Source organism: Dipodomys spectabilis, unplaced genomic scaffold (genome assembly GCF_019054845.1).
Source record: "Dipodomys spectabilis isolate Male_0828 unplaced genomic scaffold, ASM1905484v1 ptg000148l, whole genome shotgun sequence".
Classification (NCBI taxonomy): domain Eukaryota; kingdom Metazoa; phylum Chordata; class Mammalia; order Rodentia; family Heteromyidae; genus Dipodomys; species Dipodomys spectabilis.
In genome coordinates this window covers 511,008-532,523 of record NW_024870825.1, presented here as the reverse complement: position 1 = coordinate 532,523, position 21,516 = coordinate 511,008, and the positions used below count along the sequence as shown (strand labels likewise).

Here is a 21,516-nt window from a genome sequence, read left to right as displayed (position 1 = left end):
TGATTGACAAATGGTTTTTGTTTGTTTGTTTTGCAAATCCTATACATCTCTGTATAAGAACTAATGGTGAGACTTTCCTCTGGAGAGAAGAGCTGGACATACATTTTACAACAAAAATCATAGTCATTATAAAAAAAAAATAGAGAAACAGGGTAATTCAGGACATAGGCTTTGGAGGTATATAGATGGGTGTGACTGTTGAGACTGTAGCTGATATGCTGTGTGACTAGGTTATTAACCTTTATGGTTGTTTTAAATCTCTTTGCATTTCTGGATATTGTGTGGTTTTGTTTTGAATTTTTTATGTTTTGGTTGGTTATGGGGCACTGTCCCTGAGCTTTTGAATTCAAGGCTAACTCTACCACTCTGAGCCACAGCACCACTTCTGGTTCATTGGAGATAAAGAGTTTCATGGCCTTTCCTGCCAGGGCTGCTTTTGAACCAAGATCCTGAGATCTAGTCTTTTGAGTAGCTAGGATTACAGGCATGAGTCACCAGTACCTGGTTCTCTTTGCATATGTATGTCCTGATCCAAGAGGTGAGGATTACACTATCTTGCCAAGTAGGCTGGGAGAAAGATTAAGTAAGATAATATGAATATAAAGTTTCAGATTGCAATGCTAAGCCCTAGAGAAAGTTTTAGCAATAGTAGCTATTATTATTTGGCAAATGTCACTGAATCCTACCTTGGTTATCTCCTCTATCTCCACTGTACACATTCCCCTATTTCAACCTTTACAGCAAGGTACCCTATTTATTATGTCCCCAAATAGACTACGAGTGGCTCTAAGGACAAAAACAAACAAACAAACTAGATGTCTGGTACTTGACTTGACAAATAATAGTCTTTTAATAAACTTTGTGGGATGGATGAATGGATGATGGATGGATGACAGATGAATAAATGAGAAAGAAAATGAATGGTCATACTACCAAGCTTTAGAGTCCTCCTAAGCCCTCAGTCATCTAAAACTGATTTCTAAGGCAGAAGCACCCTTGAAATAAAACCCAATGCATAAAGAATGAGAATCTTTGCCCTCAATAAATAGTCCCTGAACTGCTTTCCTGCCTTTCTTGCTGTGTGTTATATTCTGTTACCCCACAGAGCAGCATAATACATTCCTATGTCTTACTATCAAATCTCTTCATGGCTCCTCATTTCATTTAGCATTACCTCTAAAATGATCACTAGCTCCCAGCACACTGCATTATCTGCTGATCCTTTCAATTCATTCCCTGTCCACTCTCTGCTCCAGGGCTATCTAGCCAGATTGACCTATTTCCCATTCCTTAAGCAAGAAAAACCTGTTTGCCTCACATCTATTGTTGCCCATACAAAAAGTGCAATTCACATCCCCTCCATGTAGTAGAGGTGTAAATCTGTCAAATGCCACCTCCTCAACAAGGTGAGATAACCTGACCATCCAACCTCAAACACACTACACTTAACTCACCAAATTACCCTATTTTCACCTCCACAGGGTCCCAGCACTTACCACAACCTTCAAGTAGCCTAATCCTTGTTTACCTGTTTGTCTGTAACAGCACAAAGACTTCAATTAGTCTTTCCCTAGAGGACATTCCCAGGAGCCTAGAGTGCAGATCAGATGAATTAAGTTAGGAAAGCAAAGATGGATCCAACTCTATTGTTATAGCTAGAGAAATATAGCTATCCCAGAGGGAAATGAGTTAGGATGGAACCAAGAAAAATGGACCACACTCCAAGCCATCAAACACAAATGCACCCATTATTCCTAGACTCTAATCTCTTCTGAAGGAAGCCACGCCACAGTACAATTCCAAGTCTATCCCATACAACTGAGGGCTGGTTATGGAATGTTACAAGTCCCACTAGAAAAAATGTAGAGGAAATACTTTAGAACATTGGTGTTAGGTGTTTTGTTTTTTCTTTTAAATAGTAGCATAGACAAGTCGTTATGTCGAAAAATGAACTTTACAACTTTGGTGCGGGGGTGGGGGGGAGGGAGTAGCGGGGAGGATGGGGGGGGTGGGGGGGGAGGTTGGGAAGGGATGGGAAGGGGAAACAAAGGAGGAGGCTACAATGCTTGATAAGAAATGTACTCATTATCTTGCCCATGTAATTGTAATCCCTCTGTACAGTATTTTCACAATAAAAAAATAAAAATAAATAAATAGTAGCACAGACAGCAAAACAAAAAAAAAGACAAATGGAGTTACATAAAACTTCTGAAGAGAAAATAAAATGATAAACAGTGAAGAGAGAACCTAAGGAATAGGTGAGTATATTTTCAAACTGCTCATCTGACAAAGGATTGATTTCCAGAAAATATATAGAGAACTCAAATAAATAGTAATAATGATAAATAATTCAATTTAAATATGGATAAGTGACCAGAACATTTGTTCAAAGAGGGTACTGTGTATCTGTGTGTGTGTGTGTGCGCGCGCGCGCGCACACACACACACACACACACACACCATTCCTAGAGCTTGAACTCAGAGCCTGGGCTCTGTTCCTGAGCTTCTTTTGTTTGAAGCTAGTGCTCTACCATTTGAGCCAAGGCACCACTTCTAGCTTTTTCTAAGTAACTTATGGAGATAAGTCTCATAAACTTTCCTGCCTGAACTGGCTCTGAATCACGATCCTCAGATCTCAGCCTCCTTAGTAGCTAGAATGACAGGTGTGGGTCATCAGCACATGACAAAAGAGAGTACATTTTTTCAAATGGCCATAAAGTACCTAAAGAAATGCTCAACATCACTATCCATCAGGGAAATGTAGATCCAATCCACAGTAAGATTTCATCTCATCCCAGTTAGAATAGAAGACAAAAAAATAGCCAGGCACCAGTACCTCATGCTTGCAATCCTAGCTACTCAGGAGGCTGAGACCTGAGGATCACAATCCAAAGTCAGCCCAGTCAGGAAAGTCCATGAGACTCTCATTTCCAATAAACTACCAGAATTTTGGAAATGGGGCTCTAGCTCAAGTGGTAGAGCACTAGCCTTGAGCTGAAGAACTCGGGGACAGTGCCCAGGCCCAGAGTTCAAGCCCCACAACCAAAAAAAAAAGACAAAAAATAATGAATACTGACAAAGATGCTAAGAAAGTTGTTGAATTCTCCTACATCAGTGAAGAGAATGTAAATTAGAACACCCATTATAAGAAATGGCAGAGAAGTCCCTCACCAAAAATAAAACAAAACACTGAGACTAGAACTCCGAATCTAACAGTCCCAATAATGGTTATCTATCACCACAGGAACTGCAATCAGTATACTGAAGACATCTGCATTTGCTTATTTGTTGTAGCACTTTTACAGAATCAATCCCGGTGTCCACAGAGGCATAAATGGATAAAGAAAACATGACATATATACACAAAATAAATTAACACTATCATTTATAGGAACATGAATGGAAATGGAGACTGTTTTGTTACATGAAATAAGTCAGGCACAGAAAGCCAGGTATCACATGAGGTCCCTTATATGTGGAAGGTGGAAAGATGACATCAGAGAAGTGGAGAACGTGATAGTGGTTATTAGAGGCTGGCAAACATGTAAGAGCACGGTTAACAGGTCAATTGGTGTGGAAGCCTAGAACCCCACGGGGACCATGACAGGTTGCAGGAGACTGCACTGTGTGCTTGAAGAAGGAATGAGACCAGGGGGAAACCAGTGGCTGGAAGACACGGCATTCAGAGTACTTGACCTTCTGCATTCATTCCTGTTGAGAGACACAGACCCTGGATACACTTATCTTAGTGAGGAAACTTCTGGATCCCTTATCAAAACTGTGTCAATGCTTCCTAACTTTTTGTTATCTCCTCCTTGAAATGTGCCCTTTTGTCTGTTTTCCTGTCACATTCTTTTTTTTTTTTGGGGGGGGGTCCAGTTGTGGGGCCTGAACTCTGGGCCTGGGCGCTGTCCCTCAGCTCTTCAGCTCAAGGCAAATGCTCTACCACTTGAGTCACAGCGCCACTTCCGGCTTTTTTTTCTTTTTGCTTATGTGGTGCTGAGGAATCGAACCCAGGGCCTCAGGCATGCAAGGCAAGCGCTCTACCACTGAGCCACCTTCCCAGCCCCTTCTGTCACATTCTTAAGTTTGCCCTAATTTGAACCTATAATAGTAGAGGTTGGGCTAGGAATGTGGCTTAGTGTTTGAGTGCTTGCCTAGCATGCATGAAGCCCTGGGTTTGATTCCTTAGTACCATGTAAACAGAAAAAGCCAGAAGTGGTGCTGTGGTTCAAGTGGTAGAGTGCTAGCCTTGAGCAAAAGCAGCTCAGGGACAGTGCTCAGGCCCTGAATTCAAGCCCCAGGACTGGCAAAACAAAACAGAACAATAAAAAAAAAAAAAAAAACAGAAGTAAATCGTGGAGGCTCAGGGAACAAACTGGGGCTTAGCTATGACCTTGGGTTAAACTCATTCTTCACCTCATGGTAGTAACTGGAATATTAATTACTTAATAAACAATATTCTGAGATATCACTGCATGGGTACCTCTTGACAGTCAGGAGCAGTAGAGTGGCACATGGGGCAGGGGGAATCACTTCTACTATTCCACAGCATGGGTGGATAACTACAGTTGACAATAATTCTCTGCATATTTTAAAATAGTAGAAAGGATTTTAAATGTTCTTAACACAAAAGTAATTAATACTTGGAATTGAGAGATACACTTGATGATAGAGAATACTTGGAACTAATATGTACATTTGATTGAGACACAATACTTGGATCTGATAGATACACTGGTTGCCCCATGAAATACTTTGTTAAATATTACACTGTACCCTACAGGTAAATACAGTTGACATGTCAATAAAAGTGTAATTTTAAGCAGGAATATGGGACAAGGGTTACCTGAGTGTAACCTAATCATACATGGTGAAATGGTGAAAGGGACTTTGGAATTTTGTTTTCATTCTGACTCACAGAGTCAAAGCCAGAGATATAAAAAAATATAAGGGAGATAAGAAATGTACTCATTATCTTGCCCATGTAATTGTAACCCCTCTGTACAGTATTTTCACAATAAGATATATATATATATATATATATATATATATATATATATATATATATATATAAAAGAATAAGGGAGCAAATGAAAATCTAAAGTATTTGTGATCATGACCTTGAATACTACCCAATCTTCTGATCTGGGGTCCAATGTCTATTCTTTGCAGTACAATGACCTCCAAAAAGAACAGGGCTAAAAGAGAATTTTATGACAAAATATTCAGAGACACTAGAAAACATATTAAATTTAACCAGTAAAGGAGAAAGAAAATACCTTATTTTGGTTCTATTGAGAAAGTACATAGTGTTAAAACTATAAGTGCATAGTGTTAAACTAATTCTCAATAATTGCATAGTGTTAAACTAATTGTGTGGATTAAAGCAGGACAAATATCATTACCCAGAATTCCCCCAAAACCATAAGTCTCTGACAGTGGGCAGAGAGCACCTTCTCCCCTCTTACTTCCTAGAGCAGATGGCCATACTTAGGTTTTGCTCTTCTCTGCCTGCTCCCAGACCTACACACTCCTCTGCGCCACACACAGTGAAGCTTGACATACTCTCTAAACCTTTCCACATCACAAATGTCTAGGTTAGACATCAGTCACTTCAGTATCCTTCCATTTCTAAGTCCATAACTTTGTGTCCATGCCTTTTCTCATATCTAAAACAAGATGACATCATCTCAGGGCCAAATTGTCCTTGGTGGTTAAAGAAAAAGAGTAAGCAAACCATCTGACAAATAAGGCCTGAAACCAGAGAAAACTTTACCTAGATAGCACCATCCAGACACTTCATCACTCTCTCTCTCTCTCTCTCTCACACACACACACACACACACACACACACACACACCACAACCATTACATTTTTTTCACATTCTCACCCTGACCAGCGGATATGGTATGAAATCTCTCCACATTTTGCTGTGGTAACAGATTATAAGAGCTTCAAAGCAGGTGTCATGGCAAGATCATCTCTTCAGACTACAACCTATCTAGCTGCAGAGTTGGCTGGGTAATTTCAGATGGCTTTTTATTTCTAAGAGTGAAACAAATCATAATAGCAGAGGCTGTCCATGCAATCTGGTGTACAGACAGTAAAGCCATGTGACATTACAAGGGCCTACCATGTAAATCCTCCTTTTATACATCTACCTGAGTTACAAGTGCACTCTTTTTAGGTCCTGGATCTAGAAAAAAAATTATAATATTTTTACTAGCTTAAATTACAAGGTTTCATTGTAACGTTTCCATGCTCACATATAATGTACCCCTATCCTCCCTCTCCATCCTCCCCCCCGCTCCCCAGCCGCCATCCTCCTTCCCTCTTAAAACAATGTCAACAGATTGCACTGTTCTGTTTTCATTCCGATATGTAAAGTGCTTCAACCACATTCACCCTCATTCACCCTTCGCATCACCTACCCGCTCTGGCAGGCTCACTTTCAAACATAGCCTATCTCTTGGCTTTCTTGTCATGCTTCGTGTACCATGACTGTACACAGGTGTTCGCCGTGATATTCACACATACATGTGGACTGCAGTCAAATGAGCCTTCACCGCTCACTCATTCCCTGCCTCCACTGGTCCCCTAGTGTTCAATAACTCTCAGGGAGTTGTTCTCAAAAAAGCCCGAGTAAGAATTTTTATAACAGCTTTAATCATAATTGCCCAAAATTGGATGTGGCCAAGTTGCTCTTCAGTAGGCTGACCATTAAACTTTGGTATATCTGGACAGTGGAATAGTGGTCTTTTGCTAAAATAATAAGTTTTTGCTTTTTGCTAAACACAAGAGTATGATGGTCTGAGTTCAAGTCCCAGTATCAGCATACGCATACACACACACACACACACACACACACACACACACACACACACACACCACAGAGTTTATTTATAAAATTAAATGAGATAGGTAAACACCTATTACATAATAAATGAATCAATAAATAGGAAATTTTTCAGAGCTATTGTATAGAGCTTCCCATGTGCAAGCTGTCTTACATAACACCTTCCTTCCCCCCGCCATACTACGGTTGGATCTCAGGACATTGTACTCACTGGGCTTTCTTGTTCAGCTGGTACTCTACCACTTGAGGCACACATCCAGACAGGCTTTTTGATAGTTACTTTAGAGATACAATCTCTCAGACTTTTCTGCTCAGGGCTAGTCTCAAACTTTGATTCCCCAGATCTCAATCCTCTGAGTAGCTAGGATGACTGGTGTGAGCCACATGCATCCAGTCCATGTGATTTTTAATTGGATCTTAACTGGGTTGGGAGGGAGAGGTTGTTTGGGGTTTTTGTTTTTTTTGCATTTTTAAAACAGGTTCTTAAGATGTAGCCAAGGCTGGCTTCAAACTCACAATCCTCCTACTTCCGTATCCTGTATACTGGGATTACAGTGTGTGCCAACAGACAGAGCCTAACTTTTCCTTCCTTAAAATAAATTTCTGACCAGCTGTGAGTGCCAATGTTTAAACTGACCTATCAGATAGTCATCAGAAATTTGCATTGATTTCCATTTCCACAAATGGCATGCCAGAATTCTCACATCTTCACTGACACCTGGGACCTAGTTGTTCAATCATTTGCAAAATCTGAGCTTGTGTTTGGCAGTTCAATTTGAATGTTCTTGGTAACTCAAGAGAAATCCCCAAGAGCATTTAAAAAGAATGAAGCTTCATACTCACTGATCTCTAACAATTAGGGTTGAGCTGGTGTTCAGGGTTGAGCTGGTGTTCACGTGGAGTCCTGACACAGAAACAGAAACAGCAGAGTCGGGCTAGGACATAATGGGGTGACAAACTGTAAAACATACAGAGTTTTTGTCTTATTGGCAGTGTTGAGGATTAAACCTAGAGTCTCACAAAATTCTAAACAAGTGCTAGGCCATAGCATCAGACATTTTGATGGCCAAATAGAGAGAAAAGGAATGACAAAAAAAAAAAAACCCTCGCATTTGAAGGAAAGAAATATGTTTATCTTGAAAGTTGAAGTAGCCATAGTTACTCCTCCCTAATAACTATGTTCACAGCAAAGGCCATTTTGCTGGAATGTGGCCAGGTGAGGCTGTTCCTGGAATGTAGGTTTGGGGCAGTGTGGGTGCGGTATCTGAACTGACAGCTGGAAGCCCACAGGCATTATTTTAAGCAATAGGGTAGTGACTGGATGTCAGGATTTCTGCATGATGAGAATGCGCCCAAAGGATCAGAAGTTGATGTCAGCCCACCTGACCTTTTGTATATCCAATTTATGCCTATTTTGTGTGTAACCATCTTGTATAAAACCCAGGGTGTCCCTCCTTCAGGATCCGAACTTATTCCTGGCACTGGTTCAGTTGCTGGAAATACATTCCTTTATCCTCTCTAAAAAGTTGTCTTGAATGTACAAGTCGTTATGTCAAAAAAACGAACTTTACAACTTTGGTGGGGGTTTAGGGGGGTCGGGGGGGAGGATGCGAAGAGATGGGAAGGGGAAACAAAGGAGGAGGCTACAACGCTTGATAAGAAATGTACTCATTATCTTGTCCATGTAATTGTAACCCCTCTGTACCGTATTTTCACAATAAAAACTACGTTTATAAAAAAAAAAAAGTTGTCTTGATCTTTGCTGATGTGCGTGGCCATCACAGGATGAAGAAAAATCCTATTGTGAAAAATGATGCCACAGACAACTTATCTTGGGAACATCAGACAGTAGAAGGCCAAGGACAAATAATCAGCAGGCAATCAAAAGAACATTTAGATAACTGAGTTTCTAAGGTCCCAATCAGTTATGGTTCAAAGCTTTTAAGTAAACACAAAAGGACTTGATGGTTGCAAATGAAATATACACGCAAGAATTCTTCCACAGACATGTGATCCACTATAAATACCAACTCTGCATGTCAGTTGTGTCAAAACCATGTGTCCTCCATGGGACACCAGATAAAGCACTGGATTGGGTTGTAGCTGAGGCCCAGAGAACAGCGTCAAACTCTCATAACCCCTGCCCATCCGCTTAGCAACAACAATGAAGCACACAGTTCTACTCTTCTGGAAGAGGACAGATGTCAAATGGCTTTATAATCTTCTTCTAGGAAATGTACAGCTTATCCACTGCTATGGCTTGAATGTGCTCTCAAAACATGGGTGCTGGAAACTTTATCCCCTTTCCTACAGCCTTGGGAAGTGGTGCCTAGTGAGAGATGATTAAGCCTTGACAGCGCTGCCCTTGTAGAAAGATCAATATCATGCCTTTGGATGTGGGTTCACACTAGAGGTTCCTTACAAAGGCTGGAATCTGGTTGCTCTAGCCCTAGTGTCTGTTTATGGTTCTCTGTGTTCTCATCGGAAGAGGCACTAAGAAAGCCACGGCCAGGTGCAGCCTTTGTCCATCACTTTTCAGTCCCCAGACCGCTTATAAGTCAATATTTCTGTTCACTATAAATCATCGTGTCTCTGGAATTCTTGTTATTGCAGCCCAGAACAAGCTAATGCACCCTAGCACGCAGATGTGGTGTTCTACATTTGTTCTTCACCATTCATGTTTCAGTAGAGACAACAAATACGAAAGCTCTATGATCCAAGCATGAGAAGACGAAGATAAATTTTATTTCTTGAAAAAACAAAAGAAAAGAAAAGAGAAGATTAAGGTCAATGTTTACTGGGGGCTGACCAGACAATCACAAGTTACGAAGCCATTCAGAAGCTGGTGTGGGTAACTCAACATTATGTCAAAAGAGAGACCCTGGGAAGACATAGGACATGTTGAGTTCATTTGTCCACTTCATCCTCTGGCATGCACCGAGCTCCTTACTAATTGTTTCATATTTTAGATACTTACATGTATCTTTTCCTGTGTAGTGTCACAAAATCCTTAACTTAAAGGGGTTTAGTGACATACCTATGAGCACATCAAAACTAATAAGAAAATTAAGACCTGAACCCTGACTAATTCCTGATGAGGGTTTCATTCCGGATGTCTCCAAAAGAGGACAAACGACTGTGACTGTGTGTGACTCAACGGAGACCCTTGGGATGCTGGGTGCTGCTTGTGCTCAGTCAACATCCCACCCATGACTAAGACTCCTTCTGCATTACTTTTCTATGGCTGCGTAACAATCTGCTCCAATCCAGCAGCTCAAACCAATCGAAAGCCCTTATTTCACATCCATTGAGCATCAGAATCCCAGGCTTGACTTAGCTGACTCCTTTGCTTAACATTTACCACGAGGCTGGAAACCCAGGACTTGTATAAAAGAAGGTATATTCTCAAGCTTACCAAAACGGTTGCTGGGAGATTCAGTTCCTTGAAGGTTACTGAGTGCCGGTCAAAGGCTACCCTCAGTTCCTTTCCCACATGGAAAGTTGCTTCATCAAAGCTGATGGTAGAAAGGGCATCCATTAGCATCATTGTTTCTCATTCATTTGGGAATGAGCGTGGTACTGCATCCTATTTGACATAGTATATTGGTTAGGAATAAGGTTCAGTCCACCCTCGAGAGGAAAGGATCATACAAGGGTATGAATAGCAGGGGCAGTAATGAGGAATACTTTAGGAGATGGGTGCCACATAACTACTGTTAGACCTTAGAACAGTCATTTCCCACTAGCCTTCAGAGGATTAGGCACATCACAGATCCCAGTGAGTCTGTGGCTGCCTCTCCTCAGAAGAGAAAAAACACATTCCATGACTGCCAAAGACTCGAGGCTGGAAGCTGATTTTCCCAGGTAACACCTGTGAACACTAAATCCAGACTGTCTGGCTCCAACAGCCCACATTCCTCCATTGATCAGCTTGTAGCTTCCTTGATAAGCAAATGTGGTAAAGGAGGCTAGTATCCCCTATACTGGAATGCTAACTCACGCTGTGAACCCACAAATTACCTGAGCACGTCTGTATCACATAGCACAGGAAGATGAGGGGAGTCCTATCTTTCATTCTTTTGCCGACTGTGGCCTTGGTACGTTTTCCTGACACAGTGTTTAATTAACCCATGTGAGTAATCCATAGGTCATAGTAAGGAAATGTTCTCAAACTCTCATGTCAACTAGTGGTACCCCATGAGCCTCGCCTTACATGGTATGTCTTGACCATCCCTGATCACTGGTGCCATCCAGGTGTTCCAGCATTGTTTGTGTAAACACTTTCCTTTCCCTTTGTTGAAGTGATCCTGTGAGTTCAGACAATTAACTCACACATGTGTAACATTTGCTTCAAATGGATTCTGGTCCTAAATGTAAGAGCTAAAAACCACACATGCAAGAGCTAAATATCTCTTACAAGACAATATAGATGAAAAATCTCTATGACCTTCAACTAGGAAAAAACAGAGTGACAAGTAAAAGAAAAAGAAATTGAAATGTTTCTGTATAAGAAGATATTATTTTAAAAATTAAAAGATAGTAAGACTCTCAGTGCAATCTCCTTTCCCTGCAGATATACTAAAGAAAAATTACTTTCATATTATATACCTGATAAAATATTTTTATCTAGACTATAAAATATATACTCAGGAAGCTGAGATCTGAGGATCATGGTTCAAAGCCAGCCCAGGCAGGAAAGTCCATGAGATTCTTATCTGCAATAAACCATTAGAAAACTGGAAGTGGCACTGTGACTCAAGTGGTAGAGAGCTCACCTTGAGCTGAAAAACTGAGGGACAGCACCCAGGCCCAGAGTTCAAGCCCCACAACCAACGACAAAAAAAATATATAACTCAAGAGTGAAAACATAACAAACACAATTTTAAATTGAGCAAAGGCATTTCAATTTTCTTTAAACCATTTGAATACTCTACCAAAAAGGTGTATGAATGCCTAGTAAACAAATGAAAAGATAATGTACACCACAGGCAACACAATTTCTGACCCCTAGAACAGCTCTAATAAAAAGACAGTCCCTACCAATCAGAGGATGAGAAGAAACACTGAGTCAGAAAACCAGAATTCTTCATGCGTTGTTGATGGGAAACAACCACTTTGGAAAAAGGTTTGGGGATTTCTTTAAAAGTTAAAAATGAATTGAGGGTATAATCTATTTATTTCTCTTCTAGTTTTCCACTCAAGGTGAATAAAAACATGTACTCATATACAAATGTCTGCATATAAATATTCATGGCAGCTTTCTTCAGAATACCACCTAAAAGGAAAACACAAAAATATCTACCAACTGATGAATGAAAAACAAATATTGCTTACTGATTAGTGAGCAATGGTATGGTGTTCATCACCTAAAGGGAATGAAGTACTGACACGTGCTAACCCAGAAGAATCGCTAAGATAATATCATGTCAAGTAAAAGAAGACAGGTACATAAGACCATGTGTTACATGAATCTATTAATCCAGAATCCAGAAAAGGCAAACTTTAGAAAAACAACACTAAAGAAAAGTTGTCTAGATCTGGAATTGAGAATAAGGTCGATGTGGATAATAGATTATTTGGGGAATAATAAAGGTCCCCAAACAGCCTTATGACTGTCTCAACAGTCCAAACTTCATTAAAAATAACTGGACATTTAAATAAGTATATTATACACTTCAGTGAATCTCTGTAAAAATCAAAGCAGGGCACTGGTGGTTCCAATCTGCAATCCTGAGCTGAGATCTGAGGATAGCAGTTTGAAGTCAGACTGGACAGGAAAATCTGAGACTCTTATCTCCCATCAACTAGCAAAGAGCAAGAAGTGGAGCTGTGACCCAAAAGGCAGAGGAGCAGCTTTAACCAAAACAGTATCCACAGCATCCTATATCTACTTAGTGCAGGAACAATGATGAGCATGGCTAAGTCACAAAACTGCAACATCCTGTGACCAGATCATAAATTAGCTAGTTGATTACAGGCTAGCATCCTTTCAGTACTGCTCTTCACCTAGGAATACAAACATCTTTGGGAGGAACAAAAATTGAGGTTTAGAATAAACTGAGAGGGAAAGAAACTCACCCCACATACAACTTTCTCAGTGGAGCTGTCACTATTGCAAATTTAGTTTAATTTTGCAAGATAGCAGCTATGTAGCAAATGACATTCATTGTCAGGTGACAATGGGCTAAATAAAGCAAAATTCCTGCCAGATATATACACGGCAGAACAAAAAAAACTCTCTGGGATTTAACCCTTTTCACTTAAGTACACAGGCTGTGAATCCCAGACAGTATGTAAGAACTGACAGGTTTCTTCATGCAAGATCTACATCACTAACTTATCACAGCCTTGAGGCTACCTCCTCTTCCTCTGCCAGAGAAGTACTTAAGAGATTGAGACATGATTTCATGGTAATCAGTCCTTGGGGAGGAGGGATTCTGGAGACAGAGTGAGCAATGACCACACAGCAAGAATTCAAGGTGATAAGGCTGAATCAGATGCTACAGTATATAAAGCTCCAGGATGAGGAGACCAGCGGCCAGACCACTGCCTGACTGCCTCTATCAGTCTCACTGGTGAGCACTGTCCAAATTGTTCCACCTCTCCTAGGACTGGTTAAGTAGGTCTAGGGACTTGGGGTTTTATTTTGGGGGGTTTTCGTTGGCAAAAATGGAATGGAGTGGACATGGGGCGTTTCTGAGACCCTGTACTCATTCAACTTGTACCCTATTTTCAGCTTTCTCCACGGCCGCTTGCCGTCCCACGTGCTTCTTGGGGTGTTCTGACTCCCGAACTGCCTGCTATGGCTGCATGGAGCTGTCTGGTGACGGGAGCTGGGGGTTTTCTAGGCCAGAAGATCATCAGCTTCTTGATGGAGGAGAAGGACCTGCAAGAGATCAGGGCCCTGGACAAAAACTTCAGACCAGACACCAGAGAAGAATTTTCTAGTAAGTAAGCAAGCAAAAGGCTTCAGGGTATGGCTCCATTGTGAATCCTGGGTTTGTGAGAACGGGGTCCAGGCTGGAAGTGGAAGGATGCGTGGTCCCTCAGGTTCCCCTTACGTGGACCCACTCATCAGTAGTCAGGAAGGACAGAGCCAAGTGGGACAGCCCAAGTAGGCAGTGAGCTGTGCATAGCTGTTGGGAGAGTGGATTACGGCCTGCCGGGACGTGCAAAAAGCAGACACAGGCAGTTGCTGAGATGCCAGGCCTCTCTTCTTTTGTAGAAATCACTCATCAGCTCTCCCCCTATGCTCAAGCTCTTTTATTCTTTCTTTTTCCTTTGTCAGTTGTGGGACTGGGAGCTGTCCCTTAGCACTTCAGCTCAAGGTGAGCGCTCTACCATTGAGCCACAGCGCCACTTGCAGCTTTCTGGTGGTTTATTGGAGATAAGAGTCTCATGGACTTTACTGCCCAGGCTAGCTTTGAACCGCAATTGTCACATCTCAGCCTCCTGAGTAGCTAGGATGACAGGCATGAGCCACCGGTGCTGGGCTTAGGCTCCAGCTCTTTAAAGTACTGAGGGCTTAGGCTTATCCCCTACTGATTGCCAAAGACTAGTTGTTTGTTTTTTGGTTTTGCTTTTGTTTTACTTTTATTTTTAAATTTTATTTTATTGTAAAGATGCTGTACAGAGGGGTTACAGTTATGGGCTTTTTGGTTGCTTGCTGGTGGTTGTTGAGTTTTAAATAGTCTACTCAGATTATTGGGTGAAATAAAATACAGGTCATTTTAGTCGGTTACATTTTTGTGTCAAAGTTAAGAAAAAATAGAACATAAATGTGAGTACATACATGCATAAATGCATAATACATAATACTGTGTATAAATACATAATACAGGGGGCTGGGAAGGTAGCTCAGTGGTAGAGCACTTGACATGCATGAGACCCTGGGTTCAATTCCTCAGCACCACATAAGCAAAAAGAAAAAAGCTGGAAGTGGTGCTGTGGCTCAAGTGGTAGAGTGCTAGCCTTGAGCTGAAGAGCTGAGGGACAGCACCCAGGCCAGGAGTTCAGGCCCCACGACTGGACCAAAAAAAAAAAAAAAAACATAATACATAAATGCATAAGCAGGGCGACACACCCTGATTCTTCTACAGCTTACCCCCCAGGCCCCTCTCTTCCTCAGCCCCACTAAGAAACACGTATAGAATGTTCTGGAAAGTCTGTTGTTCTTTTCCAAAACTGCTGCCTGTGAAGCAAACACAGCAGCTAGACAGCCAGTGCTTTGCCATGTGCTTCCTCCTCAGATCCTGTAGGGAGGGTAGGAAAAGCGGCTCAGCCATCAGATGGCCAGGCCTTTAAGATCTGATAGCTGGAGAGCAGAGCTCTCTCCCTGAACACACTGCCTGTTCCCTTGCTCCAGCCAGTCTCACGGGGCGGGGCTGTCCAAAGAGGTACCAGATAAATGTCTGGGCTCCCTGCTCTGAGATCCGTAATCAGGTGAGAGTTGGCCATCTAGTGGTGCTTAGGGGTACGGACATGTTTCCTAGTCAGAAGGAAAGAGCAGGGAAAGTAGGCTATGTGCGGAAGGGTCTTCATTATCCAGAGAATATGTTTTCATCTTCACTTCTGTGCAACCTACTTGAATCTTCTGGAGCTCAATTCTATAGTTCTCCTTAGCGAGAAAGACTAAGAGCTAATGACTGAGGTGATAGCCTTATCCCTGACACGACCTCTTCAGTTGGTCTCTGACTCTTGGTCCAGAGAATGCTCAATCAGTTTTGCTGTCCAACTGTGTGCTCAGCAGTTTCGCACACCCTACTCCAGGCCGGGAGTAAGCCATGTCTACCCTGGCTATCTGCTTGGCACACAGGACATTCCACAGCTCTCATCTTCTTGTCTGCTTCTCTCTGGACACTCCAAATTTCCAGCTTACTCCTTAGGAATAAAAGTTGTCACAGGATCAGTACCAATTATAATCCTAGTAGACTCAAGCACGAACCTAATGCCAGGCAGGGAAGAAGAGACACCCCAGGGAAGAACTGGTGGCTGCCGTGCATGGGACAGGCAGCAGAAGGGAAGGAAATGGGGACCCCTTTGTCCTCCCTGCACCAGAATCTGTGTACCTTGTTTGTTGTGATAGCCCTTGGCTCTGGGCTGCTCTTGTCTGGTCTCCTTATCTTCTCTGAGCCAGTCTGTCTGAAGACACCAGTATGAGAGAAGGGAAGGGAAGGGAGGCACAGCCCAATGAAGCAGAATCAGAGAAGTCCACTCTCAGGTACACATCTTAATCCAGCAGTCTGTCCTGTCTCCCTCTTCATCCACCAGAGAGCCTTCCTAGGATGGCCTGCCAAAGAAAGGGGCCTGGTGTAGCCAGCACTGAGAAGAGGATTAAGAAATAGAATAGTCCACCGGGCACCGGTGGCTCACGCCTGCTATCCTAGCTACTAAGGAGGCTGAGATACGACGATCGCGGTTTTAAGCCAGACCAGGCAGGAAAGTCTGTGAGCTTCTTATCTCCAATAAACCACTAGAAAACCAGAAGTGGCGCTGTGGCTCAAGTGGTAGAGCACTAGCCTTGAGCTGAAGAACTGAGGGACAGCCCCCAGGCCCAGAGTTCAAGCCCCATGACTGGCAAAAAAAAAAAAAAAAATAGGAAGGAAGGAAGGAAGGAAGCAAGCAAGCAAGCAAGCAAGGAAGGAAGGAAGGAGGGAGGGAGGGAGGAAGAAGGGAGGGAGGGAGGAAGGAAGGGAGGGGAGGGAGGGAAGGAGGGAGAGAAAGTAGTCCTACTTCACTGTCAAATTCAGTTCAATTGATTCATCCTTTTTCTGCCTCCAAAGTTGGTTGTAAGCCACTAGACCTACCTTTGGGCTAGAGGGGTAAGAGAGCAAGGTCTAGAAGCAGGGTGTTCTGGGTTGGCATCTACACTGGAAGTGTGTCCTGAGCTGCTGTGGTCCCACATGCCTCACCTATACTTCAGCCGTCAGAAATCAGTAGGAAAAGAAACTACATGTGTGTGTAAATCATGGAGTACAGCATTCACACAGACTACGTGAAGCCCTGTGTTTGTTTTGGCAGCCATAATGGTGGTGTCCTGACAAGCAATGCTGTCTAGAGTTGTTTTCAGGAAAGAGCACACTGGCATGTTCCTACTGCCCTGGGATGGCTGGCTGGCTATAGAAGCAGTGCCTTTGACACTGACTGGTTTGCTACAGTGATGTCAGCTCTCAGAGTATCTAGTTTCTTAGCGATTTGGTGGAGTCTACCACTAGAGCCATTCTAAATTCCTCATCAATGGCTACGCCCTACCTCTACTCACTCAAGCATGGACCGAGAGGGCTGACAGGAACTTGCCTATTGTGCTATACCCAGACAGTAACTACCAAGTCCTATCAGGGAAAGGAAGTATTCTTCATTGTTACATTTCCCTCCTCCAATCACTCTCTAGAACCTAGCTCCACCTCCTCAGAGCTCAGTCACAATTGTGCTAATCTACCCATCACATAGCTCTCTATTTCAAGCTTAATCTGATGCCATTGTTAGCTTTCTAAACTACAGCTCTGAAACTGTCTCTCTGTCAACGCCAAACCCACATACAAATATCTTTTCCCCACAAAGCTAGGGAAAACAGTGTTCCCTCTTATACCCGACCCTCACAACCTCTCCCTCGGATCTTGCTATTACCAGCTTCTCTTTGTGAAATGAATCTTATGTTCTAAGCACACAGTTCAGATGCATTTCAATAGACAGGATGCCATGGAAAGGGTTTTGTTGTTGTTCCCACTAAGAGCTACAGATGTTCATTCCTGTGTCTTTTTAGCTAGTCCATTAACTGAATGCCCTGCCTCTCCCAACATGATCACATTAAGATTGTAATTGAACACCAAGGTAATGGGCACCTGCAGGAGGAACTCTTGTGATCCATCAAGAAAACCTCCCAGTGCCCAGTCTCCTGTTCCCACAGAGCTGCAGACAAAGGCCAAGGTGACAGTGCTGGAAGGGGACATTCTGGATGCCCAGTGTCTGAGGAGAGCCTGCCAGGGAGTCTCAGTCGTCATCCACACCGCTGCTCTGATTGACGTCAATGGTATCAATCCCAGACAGACCATCATGGACATCAACCTCACAGGTACAGTACCTTGGGGAGAGGGGGGACAAATGGCAACACGGATGAAAACACAGATGACAAAAGGGAGAAAATAAGCCATTATAACAGCTCCTGCCTGCGCCGGATCTGCTGCTGCCTAAGTTCAACAGTCCCAGCCCAGAGAACTCAGGGCTGTGGTTTCAGTGTTTTCTATGAGAAAGCAAGGCTGAGAAGGGGCAAGAATGTGGAATGCCTCACAGGGTGAGCAGAGATTTAAAGACACCTGTATTGTCTCCAGCTGCTAGAAGACCTCTTCCTTCTGTTTATACATTCCAACCTCAACCAGACTCGGACCCCAAATCCCTGATATCGATTCACCCTGCCTCCTCACCAGGCGCTTAACACCCCCATTCAGAGCTCACTTGAAGTCAGGATTCCCCTAGAGAGGGTAGCAAAGCCACCCCACAGAGCTCTGCTAGGAAACATGTTCAGAACTCGCCTTTCCCGAACACCTCTCCTGCTCTCCATGACAGCCTCTCAGCTCACCATGGGACTGGTCTTGGGGAGCTGGTCCTAGCCAGATGCAGAGTCACCCCTCAGCTGCTCATCCCTCCATGACTGGTAGCTCTTTCTGAAATGTAGGTTCTTAATCTAGCACAAATCTAAACACATTCCCTCAAAGAGGCCTGCCTTGTCTTTGTTTTGAAGTCCCTCTGACCCCTAAGAGCCATTCTTTGCAGCCCCGGTGCATCCTGGTCCTTTCCCTCTCATCTCCTGTCTTTCGATATCACCACTCAGTGGCTCCTCTTCTAAAGTCACCAGTTGGTTTTGGATTTCCAGCAGTATCTCAGAAGTGGCCCATTCTAGTGTCAAATTCACCACACCCCTCTCTATCTACCATGGGGGATGGTGTCTCAAGGACTCCGTTCTGGTCTCTGCTTTTAAGGACTACCTGGTTCATTTTCCAACAGGAGAGGTGGAAGACAAAAGGGACCGTGTTACAGGTGGGACCTTCACTAAACACTGTCACAGGTTAAGAAAATGCTTCACAATAATGATTATTTTTATTCTGCTGAAATTAAGTCCATATTACTTGGCCACCATATTTATCTTAGCTATTTTTTTTTTTGGTTGGTCATAGGGCTTGAACTCTGGGCGCTGGGTGCTGTCCCTCAGCTCTTCAGCTCAAGGCGAGTGCTCTACCACTTGAGCCACAGCGCCACTTCTACCATATTTATCTTAAAACAAAATGAGATTAGAAGTCCTGAAGATAAAATTACAGTAAGACTCTTCAATACATATAAATCTAACACTCAATTCAATATATTGCCTTTGCTAGGATAGTCTTTCCTTCGATTAGAGAAGATACTCTGCCTCTCCACCATGAACAAAACACTTTAGTGACACAGGAGCCCACCAAGCTCTACAGTGTGCATGTTCCCAGCCGAGGGCACATTTCGCTCATTAGTTCTCCACCACGCTCAATAGAAAAGACCAGTGCAGAACCAGAGAACACAATTCATTTCTGGGTCAATGAAGTTAGAGAAAGACCTAGAAGTGGCTTCACAGGGAACACAAAACCCACAACAGCAGCTGGGTATCTAACATCTACCAGCTAGATAACAACTTGCCCATTGAGGCACAGAATAATCATGTGACAAAGATTTATTGACATATATTAAAAAGCATAAACAACAGAATAATGTACATTTACATTATTTGCTTGGGTGAATTCCCACTTATCTAAAAAAAAACAACTATGGGCTCCTGAGATTATGCACTTAAAATAACTGTTTTTTTTATGAAATGATGTCTATAAAAAATTAACTTAAGCCACTATACTGGAAAGGAAAAAAATGACAAAGAATATGTTTATAATCACAAACACATACTCATAAATACATCTATTCATACACAGACACATGGGATTATGGTCCCACAAGTCAGCATCTGTTGCTTTGGGCATTATTCCTGTACCTATGGCTATCACTTCCATATTTGACTCTTGGTCTGATAAAAGCCCGCTAATATCTATGGTTCCTCCAATTGGGTACAGGACAGAGATGACCTTTGAAGCGATGGCAAACCCTCTACTTCATTTCCTCACGTTGATGCCGTATTTGCCATTGGCAGGTACCCAGCTCCTGTTGGAAGCCTGTGTCCACGCAAGTGTACCCATCTTCATCTATACCAGCACAGTGGAGATAGCGTTGCCCAACAACTACAATGAGATCATCCACAATGCCCAGGAGGAAGAGAATCATGAATGCATATCGACTGACCCATACCCACACAGCAAAAAGCTGGCTGAGAAAGCTGTGCTGGCAGCCAACGGGTGCACCCTTAAAAACGGTGGCACTTTGCATACTTGTTCCTTGAGGCCTATGTACATCTATGGGGAGGGAAACAAATTGCTTCTTCCCATTGTGATGACAGCCCTTAGAACCAATGGTGTACTTAGAAAAACAGGCCCATTGTCTCTGGTCAACCCCGTCTATGTGGGCAACGTGGCTTGGGCCCACATTCTGGCCTGCAGAGGCCTGAGGGACCCCAAGAAGGCACCAAACATCCAAGGGCAGTTCTACTACATCTCAGATGACACACCTCACCAAAGCTATGATGACTTAAATTACATAATGTGCAAAGAATGGGGCTTCTGCCTTGATCCTAAGCCCACCCCTCCTCTCTTCCTGCTGTACTGGCTGGCTTTCCTGCTGGAAGCAGTGAGCTTCCTGCTGCGTCCTATCTACGAGTACCGACCCTCCTTTACCAGACACTTAGTGGTACTCACAAACAGCGTGTACACCTTCTCCTACAAGAAAGCACAGCGAGATCTTGGGTATGAGCCACGCTTCAGCTGGGAGGAAGCCAAGCAGAAAACCACCGAGTGGATCGGCTCACTCGTGAAGCTGCACAAGGGGACGCTGAAGTCAAAAGCTCAGTGAGGTGACAGATGGGGAGCTGAGTGTTGTCAGGAGGGTTGTCCCCATTTTCCCCTGGTCACCTCCAGAAAGGGACTGGGGCACAGGCCCTGATCCCCTCTTCCCTCTGACACCAGGGCCAATGATGGTCACCCTGGGCCACCAGGAGCCTTCCCAGCCTGAGACCCATCCAGAAGCTTCCACCCTAACCCCGACACCCCGGTACACAGAGGAGCTGCTGAGTCTCACCTGCAGTGCCCAGCTCCAGTAGCTGCTCTGAGCCACTTGGGCTCTTTGTGACTTGGAGCTTCGATTCTTTGGTTCTTCTTCCTGGCTCAAAGGCTAGAGCATTTCTTTCTTTGTTAAATTCCCATTCCTAATGAAAGTCAATGGAGAGAACAACAAAGATCTTATGTTGGACACGGACAAAGAGTCTATCTGTGAACATGCTTTACCAGTTTTCTTTCTTTAACCTGCAGTTGGCCCACTACAAAAAGCAGCCTGGAACCAGGAGGAGGATGGTGGACATTTCAGGAAGGGAGCAGTACACCACAGCTACCCTTGCTCAGACATGTACCACAAGACAGGCAGAGAGTCCCCCAAAAGGTGCCTGTTTCTCTCCTATCCATGGGCCTTAGACTCAAAACAATCTATCACATAAACACGTACAAGGGCATATGCATACACACACTGCAAGATGACTGTA

General features: G+C 43.2%; 1 protein-coding gene across 2 annotated transcripts; it reads left to right on the top strand.

Moving 5' to 3' along the window:
• Positions 1 to 13,662: 13,662 nt before the first annotated feature.
• LOC122118370 (3 beta-hydroxysteroid dehydrogenase/Delta 5-->4-isomerase type 4-like) lies at positions 13,663 to 20,909 on the top strand. 2 transcript variants are annotated; one of them, XM_042692331.1, is made up of 3 exons: positions 13,663 to 13,807; positions 17,767 to 17,931; positions 20,023 to 20,909. In XM_042692331.1, exons 1-3 carry the CDS (start codon positions 13,663 to 13,665, stop codon positions 20,832 to 20,834), a joined length of 1,122 nt encoding a protein of 373 aa, XP_042548265.1. In that variant the 3' UTR covers positions 20,835 to 20,909. The 2 variants fall into 2 exon arrangements, with proteins under 2 accessions (XP_042548265.1, XP_042548266.1); XM_042692332.1 differs by lacking the exon at positions 17,767 to 17,931.
• The last annotated feature ends 607 nt before the right edge of the window (positions 20,910 to 21,516 follow it).